Source organism: Anolis sagrei, chromosome 5 (genome assembly GCF_037176765.1).
Source record: "Anolis sagrei isolate rAnoSag1 chromosome 5, rAnoSag1.mat, whole genome shotgun sequence".
Classification (NCBI taxonomy): domain Eukaryota; kingdom Metazoa; phylum Chordata; class Lepidosauria; order Squamata; family Dactyloidae; genus Anolis; species Anolis sagrei.
In genome coordinates, this window is record NC_090025.1 from 122,886,144 (window position 1) to 122,906,283 (window position 20,140).

At 38.9% G+C, this 20,140-nt stretch overlaps 1 protein-coding gene across 4 annotated transcripts in view; it reads right to left on the bottom strand.

Moving 5' to 3' along the window:
* Window positions 1–11,048: 11,048 nt before the first annotated feature.
* The window catches only part of BRD1 (bromodomain containing 1), a 45,370-nt gene continuing 36,278 nt past the window's right edge, over window positions 11,049–20,140 (bottom strand). For all 4 annotated transcript variants that reach the window (XM_060777799.2, XM_060777801.2, XM_060777800.2 and 1 more), the window contains 3 exons: window positions 18,901–19,010; window positions 16,969–17,123; window positions 11,049–12,896 (listed from right to left, as the gene is read on the bottom strand). In XM_060777799.2, the coding sequence (XP_060633782.2) occupies window positions 12,713–12,896; window positions 16,969–17,123; window positions 18,901–19,010 (449 nt within the window). In that variant the 3' untranslated portion in view covers window positions 11,049–12,712. The remainder of the gene's footprint in view (window positions 12,897–16,968; window positions 17,124–18,900; window positions 19,011–20,140) is intronic.

Consider the following 20,140-nt stretch of genomic DNA (forward strand, 5'->3'; position numbering starts at 1 on the left):
TTTATGATTCGGCCTATCTGAACTCTACATTTTTGCTCATTACTCTTTCCAATGGGAGCTGAACCAGATAAGTATTGTCCCTGGAATTCCTGCCCTTTCTCATTAAATTGGATCACATTTAATGATAAAGGTAGCTGCCCATTGGCTGAATCCCATCTGGAGATAAAACCTTATAAATAATTGTGCTGAAAGCACTCTGAGCATCTTATGAATAAGCAAGTAATTAAAAGCTTTCCATCCAGGTTCTTAATCCATGTCCCTTCATTTTTAAACACAAGCTCCTGGAGACCCCTTTTAGTCCGAGAATGACTACCTTCCTTGCCAAAAATCCCCCATCATTTTGTCCAAAAAGCATGTCAGGTATTTTTGGTAAATATACACCATAATTCTCAACAATGAGCCAGGCCACTTGTCCAGAGTTAAAGAGGAATTCCTCCAGGTCTTGTTTCTGGCCAGAAGGCAGCCTTCACCACCTGTCTCCACATATGTCTAAGAGTACTTTGGGGACTAGAGAATGTGATCTTCATGTCTTTTTAAATTTGTTTTAACAAGCTGTATGTGGGCCAAAATAAACAAACCAAAAATGACCATTTAGCATTACTCATTTAAAAAAGGATGATAGATCTTCGCATTTATTGGGGAGGCAAGAGCCAAGGCAAGATAGAACAAATAAATAGTTATCCATGCATTTGAGCCTCCCTTCATAATATCCAGTGATGCAAAATTTGGCCCTTAACTATATAAAACAGGTTTTTATGAATTAAATACAGTGAGCAGGGAATGGTGAGTTGAGTTGTTGATTTTATCTTATATTTGAAATAGATTTTAAATGGTTTTATTTCTGAGCATTCATTGTACTTAAAACATGTAATTGTGTATATGTGTGTGTGTGAGTATAACATCACTGCTGTTTTGTAGGCTTGTGCATGGATTTGGAGTGTTTGGTTCCCTTCGGCCAATCTGGCTTGGTTAGATGGCCGTAATGGTAAGGGCCCAGTCATCACGTTTTTTCATCCGTAATGTGACCATGTGGCAGCCAACCATGGCTCCTCCTCCCCTATTTGGCATCACAATTGAAGCTTTTTTATTTTCCTTCATTTTCCTTTATTTTATTGATTCTTTTTAATTAGTGGGACTGACTAGGAGTTGGGAACCTGCGGGATGGGTGAGTGGGTACGCACATGCACACCCTTTTAGCTTCCTTTTCTCATTCTGAAAGATAATTATTATTAATAATAATAGTACTCCCAGCAAATAAAGAAAGAAGGCTCATTCTCAGAAAACTACTACCACTTAGTTACCTAGAAAGTAGAAACAACTTCAAGGAAGCATTAAAACCAAAGCAGAAAGAAGATTGAAGCATGCCACTCCAGACAGGGCCTGCAGTAGATAAAAGAGAGGGCTTTTTAAAGGAAGCCCAGGGAGGATAGCTCCAGGTCATTGCTCTTCTTTCCCTGGGCCTTCTTAAAATGTCTTGGAAAGCTGACTGTGTGCTGCAGGCATGCCTGCCTGCAAAACCTGTCTCCTTTAGAGTAGAAATAGCTTAACAAAGCATTAAAGCCAGTCTCCTCTACAGACAGAAGGGAAAAGATTACAGAAAGAGTAGTATCTTAACTCTGATGCTTTTAATCCAGGTCTTAATGAAGGATATAAGAACAAACAATCTGTGGTTTACCCAGATTGCACAAACCTACTTTTTGTATATATTTAATCTAACTCAAGCAAAGTTCAAGGGAAATGGCCCCAAGTGCACTAAAATTGTCGACTATGGAGGCAAAGTAACATTGGCACTATCAGAAGGTAGTTTCACCACCTGGAATCAGATCCAAAAATGGCAAGGCAGGAGAAATGTTCAGGTGCTTTCAGTTCACAGCCCTCTTATTTTGCTCTCTGTTTACAAACTTTGATCTCCTTCCCATCCTCTTTCTCTCAACTCAACAAAGGAAATGCACACATACGCACGCACACACAATTTGATAAGTGCCACCAAACTATTTCTGACCTATGGCAACCCAGAGCTTCTTTTGGCTTTGTTCAAAGGACAGTTGCCTTCCTCTGAGGCTGACAGAGTGTGACTTGCCCAAGGACACCCTATCAGTTTCCATAGCTGAACAGGAATTTGAACTCTTGTCTGTAGACTCCAATGTTCAAACCACTATATCATACTGTCTCTCTCACACACTTTATATAAGTGTTATGACTTTTAAAGTGGTGGTCTATCGGATTAGGATTTTATCACATGAAACCACTATTACACAGCAGTCACGCAATCTTGGATAGAAGGTACATATTGGGATGGACACCTTCACTTTCACACCTCTCTTCATCCTCCTAGCCATGCAAATAGCTTGCCCTAGTAATCTCTGCCAAATCACCCATTTGAGGTCCCATGATCATATTTTGGCATACCCTCATAAACCCACTTTCCCACTGTTCCATAAATTTGAATTAAAAAACAATTTTGCAGTTCCACCAAAGATTAACAAAAAAGGTATTACAGTTAAACATTAAATAGCCATCCCACCAAAATAATTGACATGAACATCACAGAACTCATAACTATTGAGAAGTTTTGTCTGTCAATAGTGGAGGAAGGCGTAAATCTCAGGGAGGAGACCTACTAATGATGGTCCTGCTCAAATGCTGGTTTGCCTGCTTTGTGCAACAGTCTCCAGATACAATCCAATCATATTCCAAGTAGTGAGGGGAAGAAACCCAATCTAGCTATTCCAGTACTTCATGGAAAAGAATTTAGTTTTCTAGAAAGGATTGGAAAGCATTTGATTGACTGTTCTTAGATATTACAGTAGAACCTATATTTGTATACAATTTCCACTTACTCTGCATGTTCTTCGGGCCTAAGATATATAAATCTTTCATTCCTACACCACAGACTCATCCATACCTTGGGATGGACACAACTCTTTATAGGAACATGGTCTTCATGCAGGATAAACAGCAATCCTGAAATCACTAGTAGAACATCTGTTGGATCTTTTTGTGAGTCCCTCCCTGTTTTAATTCCCTGTGATCTAAAAGGTGAAGTTGGATAAAATGAGTGTCTAGTCTTCCAGTTGTTCTGCTGGGATGTAATGTTCCTTTAAATATATGAAATCAATACATGCAACTATTGCTTTGTTCAATATCAGCCTGTTTCTTTTAATGTAAGACCTAAGACATTGAAGATAAAATTGTCGCTGTCATGATATAACTCAAAAATGCGGCTGTTTTGGGAATAGCATGCATACCCTGCCTTGTCATACTTTAAAAAGAACGAGGAGCTGGGGAAAGAATCAGGGAATGGCAACCAAAACAAACCAAGGATTAGAACAGGTATGAAATGTCAGCTAAAGAAATTGTTCAGCGATTCATTTTGTTGTATTGTCAAAGGTTTTCATGGCCGGAATCATTGCATTATTGTAGGCTTTGCATGCTGTATGACCATGTTCTAGAATCATTATCTTCTGACATTTTGCCTGCATCTGTGGCAGGCATCTTCAGTGGTTGTGAGGTCTGTTGGAAACTAGGAAAATTGGGTTTATATATCTATGGAATGTCCTGGGTGGGAAAAAGAACCCTTGTCTGTTGGAGCTAGGGTGAATGTTTCAATTGGCCACCTTGATTAGCATTTGATGGCCTGACAATTTTTAGGTGTGCCCTGTTACTCCTTGGGAGATTTTTTTTTTGTTGAGAGGTGATTAGGTGTTCCTGATTGTTTCTTGTCTGGAGTTCCCCTGTATTTAAGTTTTGTTTTTTATTTACTGTTATAATTTTAGAGTTTTTTTAATACTGGTAGCCAGATTTTATTCATGGTTTCCACCTTTCTGTTGAAATTGTCCACAAGCTTGTGGATTTCAATGGCTTCTCTGTGTAGCCTGACAGAGTGGTCCAGCATTTCTGTGTTGTTGTCTAAGGCTACTACATTTCCATATCTGGGTAACTTTCCCTATGAAAAAAGTTACCATGTTTGGTGCTTCGCTTAGAATAATGATGCCATCCTCTAAAATAATGGTGTGGAGCCTTTAGAAATACCCTTTTATAATAATAGCGAGAACTTGGAATCATCCAATAAAACTGACTGGTAGCAGATTGAGAGCAGTTAAAAGGAAGTAGTTTGTTCATATGATGTATTGTCCAAATGTGGACTCCATCAGACAGTGATGGAGGCCAGCTTAGATGGTTTGAATTGAGATTTGCGATATTTGTGGCAGATAAAGCTGTCACTGGTTCCTAGTCATGATAGCTGCAGACGGCTTTCCACATTTGTGTGTTTCACTTTTGCAGATTTCACTATCCAGTTTAATTAATATGTTTTCTAGGAATCTTTAGGTCCTCCAGCTTGACCCTATGGTCAACCTTTGCCACAGGGCCTAAAGATTCTAAGAAAGAAAAGTTCTCTATGCATTTGTAGGTCTTCTAGTATGATTCTAGGGTCAATTTATGGCAGAAATTGATTATAGAGTGGTGTTGGAGGATCTAAAGAGGTCAAAAATGTGTTTTTCCATACATGGTTTGTCCGCTTTTACGACCCCAGTGAATGTGGAGGATTGACAGTATATATCAGCTTTAGTAACACAATCCATTAGTTGTCAAGGAGCACAACCTTATATCCTACTTGTGGGTTTCTGAAGAATATCTCCTTGGCCACTGTGGAAATAGAATGCTTGGATAGGTCTTTGATTTGATCCAATAGAGTTCTTCTTGAGTTCTTCACTTAAGTCCCAAGAGAAACTCTATCTAATCTCTCACCACCATATATCTAACGAATCAAACCTCCTAAATACACTTCTGTATAGGAAGGTAGAATTCATAGCATTAAAAATAAACTCCCTTAAGGGTTATCAGGGATTCATAGTGTTATGAAATACATTCCCTGCGGGGTTATCATACAATTTCTCAGTAATGTCACTGAGAGTGCCAAGATATTAGTTTCTAGTGATATCACAAGCTATTTAAGATAAGACAACTATACAATATATCCGACGCTATTCTAACTGAGCCAGGTCGACCTAAATTTGACAGTAACAAACCAAGCTGGTGTCAGTTTCATCAGATAAGGCACTTTGTATTATTAGGTAGAGAAGGAACAAGCTGTACTTAGTTGTAACAGCTTCCAAAATTCCCAGATGCATGAAGCTAAAACATGTAATTCCTGAATAATATACAATATAACACGAAGACATCATGGGGTAGTCATTTGAGTGCTGGATGACTACTATGGAAGCCAGGGTTCAAATCTATCCTCAACTGTAGCAACTCTGTGGATGACCTTGAGTAAGTCACACTCTCTCTGACTCGGAAGCAATGGCAAACCTCTTCATACATTTTGCCAAGAAATCTGCATAACAGATTTACTTTAACATTGCCAGGAGTCAGAAATGACTTCAGGGCAGGCAGTAGTAGCAACAGTAACTATTACAAATACAAGCTGTTAATCCATTAAAAAATTGTAACACTAAGATGGGAATGATCCACATGTGATTGTCAGTGATGGACAATTATTTCTGTGCTGTTTGATATGGATTGAAGATCACATCTGATTTTATAACTGTTAATTTCAGTTTTCTCATACGGAGCATTATCAAAAATATACATTTCCATAGGTCTCGTTGAATGGTAAACATCTAAGTTGAAAGATGATTACTGTAAATTATGAGGGTATTTGAAGAGCATCTGGCTACGTCCCTATAGCCAGACAGAAATAATTACATTATTCAACGAGACCTATGGAGAACCTCAGCAGATGTCATCATTTAATGGCAGACTATGGGAATCAGTGAATGGCCAGCTGTATTGTATTTCTGCAAGCAGACTTAGTGCACTATACTGGACAATAAGGGATTGCAGTCTACAGCACTAAGTATCTCATTTCTGACACAGATGTCCTAGACTTCAAAGTCCAACTTAGCAATAAATAGCGAGCATCAAGTTGCATAAAGGCTGCATTCAAGAAATACACTCCTACAAACCAGCTGTCCCCCGTAAAATTAAAGGGCTTTTCTGACTATTGAACTTACCATCTCATCTGCCTAGAACAGTGGTTCTCAACCTGTGGGTCCCCAGATGTTTTGGCCTCCAACTCCCAGAAATCCCAACAGCTCATAAACTGGCTGGGATTTCTGGGAGTTGTAGGACAAAACGCTTGGGGACCCACAGGTTGAGAACCACTAGCCTACAAGGATTTGCTTCAATGTATAGCCAGCATTGTATAGTGGCTTGAGCACTGAACTACAATTTTGGAGAAAAGAGTTTGGATTCCAGCTCAGCCATGGAAATCCATTTGAAGCCCCAATCTTTGGCTCAGAGGGAGGCAAAGACAACCCTCCTCTGAAGAAATCTGGCAAAGAACCCCTTGTAATAGGCTTGCATTTGTGTCATCATAAGTCAGAAATGACTTGAAGAAAATAACCTTTTCATAAATGTATTCCATCTTCCTCTAAAGGACTTATGTTTACCAACAATTGCTTTTGTCTCTATCCAGAAATGGATCACACTCTCACCAGGTCATTGATCTCTTAATGTTCCTCCAGCAATTCTAACTGGATGGCCCCACGAGGGTCTTCCTCCAGGGGCAAACCAAGAATGGGCAACCTGGAAGTCCCCGAACAGACTAGACTCAGAAGTAGAGTTGACAGATCAAAAGACAACTTGTCAAATTGGCACAACCTAGAACAGTGGTTCTCAACCTTTGGGTCCCCAGTTGTTTTGTCCTTCAACTCCCAGAAATCTTAAAAGTTGGTAAACTGGTTGGTAAACTGGCTGGGATTTCAGGGAGTTGTAGGCCAAAACACCTGAGGACCCACAGGTTGAGCACCACTGACCTAGAAAAATTCTCCACCTTGTGTGATTGTGAAGCAGAACAAACAACTCAGCATCTGTATGCTTGCTCACAATACCTTTCCTCATGCACAGGGGAAAAACTGTTTAAAGCTACAGTAGCTGTTGCCTGTTTTTTTTTTGTTTTTTGTCTAAAACCATTTAGCTTCTTGTGATCCCTTTATTTTATCAGATTTAAACTTAACTGATTTATGCAATGCTCTTAACACAAAATAAATACATTGATCTTAGTAAGCAAGATTAAGGCAATACATATGCATGCATACTCTGCAGCATGTACAAAGAAATCTGAGGACTATGCCATCATGAAGTGCTGGCACCTCAACAAACTACGGAAATCCACAGCACTGAACTCTGGCAGTTAAAATGGTGCCAAACTGCATGAATTCTACACTGTAGATGCATCCAAAACCAAGGAACTATGAATCCACTTTTAACTACCACAGCTGCATCCTATGGAATGCTGGGATTTGTAGTTTGGTTATGAACAGCTCTCTGTTGGAGAATTTTAAGTATCTCTTCTTATCTCAGAGTTTCATAGGATGGAACCATAACAGTTAAAGTGAAATCCTAGATTTCTCAGGGCTGTAGTAAAATAAAATGACGTATAATTCTGCATATACTAACACTAGAACCCTGCATTCTCCAGAACTCTGCATTCAGTAAACCATGTTGAGCTGTGATTAAGGAATTGGGATGTAATGTAGAATGAGAACAGTTGTGGTGTAAGAAAAAGTCCTGGAATCCTACTTGTTAAGATCTGAGAATTTCAAATTTTCTAAAATTCCCTTTACACAAGACCAGGCCCGTAGCCAGGATTTCGATTCGGGGGGGGGGGGGGGCTGAGTTTTTTCAGGGGGGTTTCGGGGGGGCTGAGTCTGAGTGAAACAGGGTCTACCCTAGCAAACCTTTTGTATCATTACCCCAATACCCCCATGCATATGAGATATATTGAGTATGGTGATCAGATCATATGAATAAACATAACAGTTTAAATAATGCACCAGTAAGGCCTTTTTGCGAACCACCATGAGAATTTCGGGGGGGGGGGGGGGGTTGAAGCCCCTCAAGCCCCCCCCCCCCCCCCCGGCTACATGCCTGCACAAGACAAGAAAGGGTCATCAAATTTTATTCTTTGGAAGTGGGGAAAGAAGCAACAGGTGGTCTTCCAGAGGATGTTGGACTGTAGTTCTCATGATACATCAACTGTTGGCTAAGACTAAGGGGAATTAGAACCCTATAGTATCTGAGTTGAACGCAAATTGCCTATGTTCCCAATACCCATATGTCCTGATTTCCTGTCATATTGGCTTATTTCTGCAGTAGGCATTTGTTTACAGAAAATGCTGATTGTCTGAGAAAACATTGCTGCAGAGAGGAAGTTACTTTTCAAGGATAACAGTACATCCAGACAAAACCAGCTACCTGTGGCTAGTTAGAACTCCCAAGTTTCCCAGTCGTTCTGGAGTTATGTTTGAAACAGACTAACAGATAAGATTGACAATAGATTATAGTTGTGCCATTGTTAGAATCCCATGTGTGCTATAATGTCAATCAAAATCATAAACAACTATTGAGCCACTGTGTAGCTAGCTTAGACCAATGAAATGATTTGTCTTTGGAAATAAGTGAGAACGTGTATTCAATTTACTGCCAAAAATGATTTTAAAAACCCTCTGTAGCCCCATTGGGGGATTGCGACAAACCCTTTGACTGCATTCCTGTGTGTATAGCATAGCTGGTAAATCACCAGCAACTATAAGATCTATCAACTGAAAGGTTGCAAGTTTGAAGCCCCGGGCTGGCATGAGCTGCTGACTTTCAGCCCTGCTCACTGTTTACCTAAGCAGTCAAAAACAGCTTTAGCTGTAATTAGAGAAATTACAGCTAAAGCTGTTTTTGACTGCTTAGGTAAACAGCGGGAGTGTTTTACGACGCCATAAGGAAGATCAGAAAATGCTGGGCAACCAAAAGGAAGAAGTCCTGATGGTTCTTCATCATAGAAGATGGAGCAACAGCACCCCCTGTGGCTGGACTCCAGCCCAACCTTCCATGGCATTGAAACAACACACCTCCTTTCTGTTCTGTCTGTCTGTGTACTGTCTATACAAAGCGGCATTGAATGTTTGCCGTATATGTGCACTGTGATCCGCTCTGAGTCCCCTTCGGAATGGGAAAGGCGGAATATAAATAAAGTGTTGTTGTTGTTGTTTGTTGTTATTGCTGTTATGGCCATGAAATAAAGCCTTTGTAGTAAGAATCCAACTTATGGCTTCCTTCTTGCATAGCTACATTGGGCCAGTGATGGGACTCCTAAGCTTGTGTATTTGGATTGTCCCTACATCGGTGCCCCTTCACCAGTGCAAGATAGATTTACAAATTCAATGTGGCTGGGATCAATTCTGGTCACTTTTTAGTGAGAACTGTTTCCCTCCAGCCAGCACTCTGCAACTTTGCAAGACAGTTCTGCTCTAGATACCTATAGTCTCCAGTGTGTATATCTGCAGTTAATCTTCATCAATTTATGCATCCTCATTAAAGCCTGAATCTTTAACCTTTAAGAATTTTTATTTCTGTGAAAGATGAATATACAGTAAATGCACTTCTTACTTTGATGTTTTTTAAATCACTTTGCACTGATCAAATGACCTCCTGCTAGCAAGCCATTTTTGCTTTTAATAAATTCTGCCAGTTTGCCTCCAGCATCTGGGTATTTGCACTAAATGAACTCCCCACCCACCAGAACAACATGCTAAATCCCTAAAGACTATTACGGTAATATATTACTCCCACTAAGTTCATACCTTGTGCTTTCACTGTTGTAGGCCAAGGGGTGGTGGTGGAATCATGAGCTAAAATAAGTACTATTACTTTAACATGAAATGCATCGTTTAGCAGCATCTCTCTCTTTTTTTTACAGATTTCTTAGGGCTGTAGCAAAATAAAATGAACTATAATCCACCTACATAAGTACTAACCCAACTGCTCTTTAGAGTTAAAAATAGGGATCCAGAGAACATCCAACTAGTTTAGTCTGTTCAATGACTCACCTGACAAAGTCGGTTGCTCTCCCGCCTGCCATGTTGGAGGCAGGGGGCTTCTCTTTCCCAGAAGCCCCCTGCGTGTGGCAGAACATTCTCACGCCTGTTGGTCCGATGACCAACCAGCAGTCGGCCCTGCCCTGCCCTCGTCCTGGCCAGGGCCGGCCTCCTCTTTTGCCCAACAGCCCTTAATAGAGCTGCCAGGGATACTTGCAGGCACTGTGCCTGCTTCAGCTTGCCATCCTCCCCCACCCTGCATGTCAGTTTGGTTTGTGTTGTTGTTTCATTGGTTTGGTTATTGTTTGCTCATCATTACTTGATTGGCGTGTGGCATGGATCTGGCTTCTCCCCCCCCCCCCCCAGTGGAAGGGGGAAAACGTCCAGTGGCCCAGGGGTGTTGGGTAACACAGCCCGGTATTGTGCCAGTGGCACCCTGTTGTGTATAGCGTTAGCAGTCAGCAGTGGGCTGATCGATCTTGATCCAGAACCCATGCCTGGCAGCCAACCCTGCTGTCTGTTATCAACAAATAAATTGTGGCCAGTTTTTTTATCCCAGCTTGGTGTCTTGTCATCTTTGATTTCTGTTGGTGGGAGGCGTGTCACCCATCCACACGCAAATAAATTTATGGTTTTCCCAATTGGTCATAATTCAATACGTTATGATTCTAACATGTCATAATCCTCCATTTGGTTATGTGACCAAAAAAGTAATTATCTGATACTTTTTCCCAGTTAGATCTCAATTTCCTAATAAGCTTGTTTTAAGTTTGCCACCACTCACTGTAAAGGTAAAGCAATTCATCCCCTCGGTTTCTCTCTGCCAATCAGACATGACTCTGCTCTTTATTCTGAGAATGTATGTATTTTCTTGATTGTGAACATACAATAACAGAGAAGGCGGTTGACACAATCTCTTATTTTCCAAAACTGATCCTTGGAGATGCAAATATTGTGACATAGGAGGCCTGTCAAATCAGGCTCAACACAATTGTATATAACAAACTGATATTAGATGGTCCAAAATACGGGTCATGCTGCAAATATTTGATCAGGATGCTTTGTATGGGAGTTGGAATATTTTCCATCATGAGTGTTCGCAAAGAATAATGCTTTAGCGATTCTGGACCTCATGCAGTCATTTCTACGGGTCAAATGCATGACAAAAAAATATCACTTGAGAAAGGAATTTTATTTCAAGCTTCTAAGGGGGTATTACAAACCATAGAGAATAAAAACATTAGAAACTATTCCAAAATTGGCCGTAGCTTTAAAATAAAAATCCAAGCAGGTTTTACAATGAAGAATGCTATCCAATGAAGCTGTTTAAAAGATTTCCAAAGTATAGGCTTTGTCATATTTGCTAACCCATTATAAAAAAAAGCTGGGCATAAATATTCGTGCATTCATATGCATTATTTGGTGTTGCATATTATATATCTTGGTACAGTATTTAAGTTATCACTGAAGAGTCCAACGCAGTGCACTTATAAATAATGTAGTCATTATAAATCACATTGAAAACAAACTTGCCATTTTCATGGTTACAAATCCAGTATTCCAGTGAACATAGAAATAAAGTAGCTACAACAATCAATAGTTTGACTTTATTTTTTTAATATAAAAGTTATTACTGGAAACCCACCCTACGACTTTCCTTCCCCTAAATGTAATGCTTTTACCTCTTTGAAATAAAAATAAAGTACTAATTCTATATACATCACATGTACCATACAAAAATGTATCCAAAGTTTCTATTGCTACCAAAGTGTTCTAAAATTAAAAGTTACAGAAATCCCCTCATTGAAACAAAGGTTACAAGTTACAAAAAAGTCAAATTACACACAACCCATCAAGTTATTTTATCCAACCATTTCCAAGACAGCTTTTCTCCCAAAGCAAATTGTCTTATGTGCCTGTATAAAAATGTATATCAATATACTTTCTTATTTATTTCTCTTTATAAAGTAAAGTAATACATTTTCTACAATAAATATAACACAGGGAGGCACATAAAATCCAGGGGAGATAGATGAGATATGGTCTTTGCAAGAAATATACTGAAGGGCTTTGAGCCAGTTTTGTGTAAAACGTAAATAATTTCTGAAGTGAAATTTTGGGCAACAATGGAGTGTTTTTTGGTGATTTTTCAAGTGATGTACATAGCATAACTTTACTTCTGTTGTCTCTCTCACAAAGTACCCTCCAAAATATTGTAATTTTCTTCTCTTAAAATACATATTTGCTGCTGGAAATTTACATCTTTAACCACTTGGTACTTTGTGCAAACAGTTATGATTTATGAAAAATCAAACATTCAGAGGTCTTGTTTAAAAGCTACAGATCACATAAAATTACATAAGCAGCACCATATCATAATATATGATTCAGCCAAATCTATCTGATGTTACTTACTTCAAAATTCACTTAGCCCCAAAAGTTGAAAGGCGGTGCTTAAGTATTTTTTTAAAAAATGCGGAAAGAAATGGAAATGACAATCTATCCCTTTCCCAGCCAAATAAAAGAAATAAAAAACCTACATTAAAATCAGAATAAGTTAAGAGTTGAATATATATTTATATATATATGTACAGCTTATGAACACTATAAACAAGATATTTTAGTGGAAATTTTTCCAAACGGCAACACAATGATTAAAAAAATCAAATCAGTATGGCAATGGTGATTCAGAAGAGCTGTGCAAGAAGTTAAGTCTGCAGAACTCTGCCACTGGATCAATGATTATGAAACTGTATCTTCAATACATTCTTGTAGACAAAGAGGTTAATTTTCAGGTTTCTATACAAAGTACTTTAGTGCCTTGATGACAATCTACATTAGTCAATATCACTGAAGTCACTGACTGGCTCTCCATGAACTCTGCTTAGGTGATTCATAGCACGGTCAAAAGCAACTCTAACAGCTTTACGAATACTTGAGTTCCGACCTTCCATCATTTTTAACTTGTCTATTGTTTCATCAATCCCCAGTGGAATCATTTTGGACTTTGGAAGCCATTGCCTGCAATTCAATAAACAAAAGGCTTATTATGTAGTAATAACAATTTTAAACAACTGAAAATAACCTCAATGTTTGATGTAACTCATGCCCTATTGGATGTAATTCATGCCACTTCCATGTTTGCTGTTAGCCATCTTGAGTTCATGTATTAATAGAAAGACAGGATAAAATAAAGTAACTAAATAAATAAAATTGTGCCAAAGGCAGTTTACAAAACGTCACTAGAATCAAACAATTGGAAATTTACATGGAGAAATGGTACAAAGAAAAAAAAACATATGTTTGCAATTGATCAGAAAACACTAAGACCAATAAATGTATGGTGGAATTAAATATGTCTAGTCAAATGTCTCAATTTCTGATAAATATTATTGTTGTCCATGTTGCATTACTATTTCCCTAAAAGTAGAAGCAGAACACATGTATCAAACGCAAGGCTGACAGGCCAAATCCGACTCATCACGTCATTTTATGTGGCCCACAAGGCTTTCAATACCAGGCAGCATAGTTACATTGATGCAGTCTTACTATTATAGTCGGCCCTTCTAAGGCTGGTGTGGCCCTCGGTGAAAATTAGTTTGACATACCTGTTTTAGAACTAAATGCCTGGATCCATTTATTAGCTAGTGCTTCGAACTAAATTTCCCAGTTTTGGACTTCCTTACTGCATTGGATATAACATTCCTCTAATTAGGGGAAAAACTTTGAATAAAAATTACAGTGATTTAGGCTTTCTCCCTCAGCTCTGCTATATCTGAGGTTTTAAAAACCAAAGAGACAATTAAAAAAAGAATATAACATATCTCTTCATAAAGCATCAACTTTTGACCTACTTAGATGTTGAATTTACACTAACATTTTTCTCTTGAACATTATAAATTGATGCTCCAAAAGTCCCAAAATACTTCATTCTAGCTCATCAATGTACTTTATGATCAGCACTCTTAATGGGGAAATACTCATGTATTCCTTGCTCCCAACATATCTGTTCTTGTCAATTGGACATGGCTGAAACAACTGAACATGTGCTTCCATAGTAAACACACTACAAGGACGTCTGCTTTTTTATACATTATTCTGATTTTAATACACTTTCTATTTATTTATTTATTTATTTATTTATTTATTTATTTATTTATTACTGCGCTTGTATACCGCCGTTTCTCAGCCTAAATTGGCGACTGAACGCGGTTTACAACTCTACAACAATCAACAATATTCAGTTTAAAAAGCATAAAAACAACATACAATACATAATATTGGGCCACCAATATAATCCAATGCATCTCTTAACAATATAATCCAATGCATCTCTTAACCAATTTCATCGTCCATGATTACCAATCCTTAATCATCAAACTCATTGCACCGGATTAACCGAATCCTTGTTCGAACATCCATGTCTTCAATCTTTCCATGCAGTTCTAATCTTGATTGTACCCTTTCAGACTACATCAAATAAAGTACTTTTAAGCCAGTAATGGTCCATGTTTTACCATCTCCTACAAGGAATTCTCTAGTTAAACCTTATTAGTAAATTTTATCAGTATTATTAGGTTTTAAGGTGTTTCTTATTTGAAGACAGTTATGACCTGTCGCAGTGTGCACATAATTTGGAATTATCTTGCACATGTAATTGTTTTCTTTTGTGACTACAGAGGCTGGAATTTGGCCAAAACAATATTAAGTATGTATGCGGGCCAATGCCTACATTTCTGGAAAGCCAACTTTCAAAAGGACTTCAAGCAAATGGTCATGTGTTCAATTCAGAATTCGCTTTCTGAAGAACGGGGAATAGGCATACCACTGACAAATTCCACAATAGATGGAGAATTGGTGAAAACCATTACAAGGCAGTGTTATCCGAAGTCGTGGTCCTTGAACCAATGTTGGTCGGAAGCATACTGCCACTCAACTATGCCAATATGATAATATATAGCACAAGTATGGCAAATTGGAAAAAAGCAATGGCCACGAGATAACATAGTGTGAGAAGTACTGGTTTAAAGTAGGCTAGGACTACAATGTTTAAGGGCTTTACTAGATCATACTTTGAACTGGACCAGAAAGCAAATTAAAGCAGATTCTGCTCAACCAAAACCAGTGCCATATGTTCTATATGCTGAACACCAGCTACAGGATAGTAAATTGTAGCTTCCAGATACTTTTAAGGAAAAGCCTTGCACACAGCACATTATGAAGATTTTGATACACAAGGTAAGTAGTGACTATATTATGCACCTGGTTAATAACAGAGAAGGGGTGTCCAACTTTTTGGCTTCCCTATGTCACACTGGGGAAAAAAGAATTGTCTTGGGCCACACATAAAATACAGTAACACTAAAAATAGCTGATGAGCACACACACACACACACACATTGTCAAGCATGTCTTCTGGCTGAACTGTTTGCAATTATAATGGGATTATACATGTAATATTCTGGTATTTATGGATACAGATTGTTCCATTTTATTCCATCGTCTATAAAATTCGCACTGAAGAGCTATGTAATTGGGTTAGAAATAAATCAGTAAAAGTTTTAAGTAAATTTATAATTTTGTGTTGGGGCACATTCATAGTTGTCCTGGGGAAAATGCAGCCCATGGACTGCAGGTTGGACAAGCCTGAACTAGACTATGATGGTGGACATGGCCCCATTTAAGACAGGCAAGTATGCCTTCCACTCAAATCAATGCTAATTGTTTCAAGCCTACATAAAAGCTGTCTTTCCAATTATACAGTGGCATGCCAAGGTAATTTTTATGTTTCTACAACAGGTATGGGCAAACCTAGGCCCGGGGGCAGTATGTGGCCCCTTGGGCTCTTTTCTCAGGCCTTCCTCTCTCTCACCATTCTATCCTTACTTCTCTCTTTCCTTCCTCCTTCCTTCCCTCCTTTCCTTTCTTACCTTGCTCTTTCTCCTTCCCTTACACCCTTTCGTCCAACCTTCCTTCCCTCTTTCCTCCCTCCTTTCTCCTTCTTTCCTTCACTTTTGTCTTTTCTTCCTTCTCACTTTCTTTCCTGCATTTTCTTCCACCCTTCCACCCATCCATCCACCCACTCACCCACCAACCATCCATCTTTTCCTCCCTCCCCCCCCCCCCGCCCCTCCTTCTCTTTTTCCTTCCTTCTTTCCTACTGGGGGATGTTTAGTTGAAAGAAGAGAAGGTAAAGAAGGAACATAAGAATGTTTCAAGATTTAAAAGGATGTCCCACTGAGGAGGAGGCAGAGGGAACTGACTTTCTCTTGCTCTAGAGACCAGGGCACAAGGGAGCAATGGGTTCAACTGGCAGGGGAAGAGATTTGACTGAAAAGTTTAGGAAGAACTTCCTGGAGAGTGGCATATGCTGCTTTAAAGTGTGGTGGAGTCTCCTTCTCTGGAGCCTTTTCCACAGAGGCTGTCTATCAAGAGTGCTTTGATTGTGCCTTCCTGCATAGCAGGGGGTTGGACTGGATGGCCCTTAGTGGTCTCTTTCAACTCTAGGATTCCAATATTATATATGAGGAGTAGCCAATACAGGGTCTAATTGATACACTTTTTTTTCTCCCGGCCACAATCTCATCCTGACTAAGACTGACTCTTTTGAAATCCAGACATTTCCCATCTTTCCTTCGCTTTCTGCCTCCAAAACAGAAGAGGAAGGGGAAGAAAGGGCAGGAAGGACTTCCTCCCCTTAAAAGCATACTTTTTATCATTCCCATAATCAGGCAAAGCTAACAGAACATTTTCATTTAAGTGCAGGAGCAAATACAAAAAGTAAAACTGGATAAATGTTTGAAACCTCACACATAATTTTTGTTGGGAGTTGTATTTTCTAGAAAAAAATTCTAACGCAACTTAAAATGCACTTCGATTTTAACGATATACTAGACATTCAAATTGGACATTCTCTGTCAGATTTGATTATGTGATTAAGAAGTCATAATTCTATTTCTGTGAATTTGAACTGCTCTACTCTACTCTTTCTGCAAGACTCTACTTTCAAAATAAAAGCTGTGCAACTCGCAATTCATCACATTCTCATCTCCTCTGATACATAAAATATGTTAACACTTTTTAGTGTACATACCAACTTCGTTTGTTGTCAAAAAATAAAACCAGGAAAAGCTTCTCGTCCGATTTGGTCTGCATTTGTTCTCCAATTTTCAATACATCAAGGGGTGGCACTGGAATTGTTACACCATTGTGATGACCAGCAACACGAGGCATTTTAGGGTCAATTATCTACAAAGCAAGAGGGGAAAATACTAAATTAATAACCCCTATTCTTAAAAATTCTTCACTATTATTATGCTATTAATTATGCTACTAATAAAAATGTCTGAAATCAAAAAGGTAGGATTGCAAGTTAGGCATGCTTTATGGGACTGATGAAACAGAAATACAGGGTTAGTCAAAATGCATAGGCCAATAAGCCATTCAATTGAATGGCTTATTGGCCTATGCATTTTGACTAACCCTGTATAACTTTGGACCCAATTTTGACATTAAGTAAACAATGTGGCAAACAATTCTCATTTAGTTGATAGGGTGGTTACTTCCTAAACTGCATCCATACAAGACATCCTTCAATATCAGGGAGGGGGAAGTGCTACTTACAGGGAGCATTTAGCTTCTAGACCTCACTTTTGTGGTTCCCAAAGCCTCTTGACAGGTAACATTTTGCAAGGTAACATTTTGAAATAATCAACTCGAAACAATGTATTTTAAAAAAGGAGTGCAAGATAATATCTTGTGCATTACATTTCACAGTATCAATTTAATTCTGGATAAATTAAAAAAAGGTGTTTTTGTTTTGCAATTTTGTTTATTAATTAGAGTTCAGGCAATCCTACTATTTCAACAAGTCTACTTCCAGACAGGATCTATGACCATCATGCTTAAGAGTGGGCCATCTTTTAAAATTATCAATATAATTTATTTTGAAAAAAGTTGCCAAAAGAAGCAATTAGTGTGCCAAATTAATAGAAAGTGATTCTTACAGCTTCAGAACATGGCAGATATTATTTAGATATAATTTTTACCCTGATCTTCAGCCACAAAGGCATTCAGAGCAGCTTCCAAAATGTTAATTTGTTTTCAGGTTTACAATCTACAGTGGTTCCTCACTTATCATGGGTGTTACGTTCCTGGACCACCCGTGATAAGTGAAATTTCACAATGTAGGGGAGCCCCTTCTCCTTCCCCCCTCGCCCTCCTTATTATCTTCTTCCTCCTCCTCTTCTCCACCTGGGGCTTCGTGCCGTGACGCTGCATGGGGCCCAAGCGGCAGCAAGAGGCCCCAGGCGACGAAGAGGACGAGGAGGAAGAAGAGGGTGAGGAGGGCAAGGGGGCGGTTCTTCTACCCCCCTCACCCATCTTACCTTCCTCATCGTCCTCCTCTTCACCGCCTGGGGCCTCCTGCCATGATGCCGCATGGGGCCCAAGTGGCAGCAAGAGGCTCCAGGCGGCGAAGAGGAGGAGGAGGAAGAAGGTGGTAATGAGGGCAAAATTCTTTCTTTTTTAATTTAAAAAAAAAAACCCTGTGGAACAGTGAGTCTGCAATAAGCGGACCACAAAGGAGCGAGGGACCACTGTCCTCAGGTTTACAATCTGCAGTGAACAAAAAGGTATGACATTTTAGGGACAGGGAACCTGAAGCCTTCCAGCTGTGTTATTATAGTTCAATCCCAATTATCGAGGCCAGTGGATTCCAACTATTCATCCTCCAAGTATTTTGACTTCTGTTCCTAAACTTCCTGGGAGTTGATCAAGCTGGCTGGGGCTTTTGAGAGTTTACATTCAAACACCAGGTGACTCCAAGTTAGGAACTCTTGACCTATGCCAATGATCAGCATGATAACTGGAGGGCTATCTAATAATTTATACAGCTAAAGCAGGTAACATTTTAATTCACCTGTACTGTAAGATACAAATAGATTCCTATGAACAAAGATGAGTCTGCAAATCAATTGAACTAACCTTATTTACTATGGGTTCTACTCAAGAGTTGCTAACTCACCAGTGCTGGATAGGAAGGATACCCGCTACATTTGGCCCAAACAACTTTTAGCGGCTCAAGGACAGATTTTGAAGCATCAGTTGAAATCCACATGCTGCTATGTCCAACTTCTAAAACCAGAGAACAGATACTTCAGAAAGTAATTCGATACTGTTAATATCTTAAGCTTATGTAACTAGTGCACAGATGTTATGGCCATCACTAAAAATGAAACACCTGTGAGTGTCTTCTGATTAGGATGGTAGCATCAAACGGCTGCTACATGCCATAGACCAATTTTAACCAGTTACGTCCACTGTGAGCTTCCTTTTCTTCAGCATAGTTAAAAATCATCTCAAATTACAAAGGAACTATTTCAAAACATAAACTTCCATACAGAAGAACAATCATGTTGGCAACATACGGCGCGAGGTGGTGCAAAACTACCACTCATCTATTAAAAAAAAAATCAGAGGCAATTTCTGCAAAAAGTGGTGGTTCTGTTTCTCCATTTTTCAGTTGTGACTTTATAGCAGAACTGTTTTGTCAATTCTGGAGAATTAAAATATTTCTATAGCTTTAAATATATTTTAACCTAATGGTTGAATTTTAAATGACATACTATTCAATCATGTGGCTAAGGTTATTAGTTGAACCCAGAACTTCAAAGAACATTAACTAATAGGTCCTTAATATGATGCAGCAGAGATCAAAGTATGTCTTCTATTCTTAGGATCTCCACAACTGATTTCTCAAGACTAGAGATGAACTGGTATAGTTTTTGCTTTATGAGATTAATGACATCAAGTATTCTCTTTGTAACACAAGTGTGCTGTGAATGGAAGTTGTCTCAGCATTAATGTTTGCATAAAGCCAGGCTGTATTCTGATTTAGGTACAACACAACAATGCTGGACAAAGTGGTCTTCTTCGTTTTCAGCTTCTACAGTTTATTCAAGGGTGAGTGAACTGATAATAAGAGCACCAGAGTGGAGAGGTGAAAGCAAGCAAGCTAAGAAAAAGGTTAAGCTGGGTCACGAAAAGAAAATGCAAAATAGGATGTAAAACAATGGCTTCTGAAAAGGAAATGTCATAATGAATGGTGAAGTTGGACCTTTATAAACAAGGAGACGAGTATATAAAAGACATGGAAATAAGAGCTAAATATAGCAATGAGAGTGGATAGATCAGTTGTAATAAATGTAGGGATTCATACAGAGAAATAAATACGAATGGGGGAGGAATTTTATTTGCTAAGATGA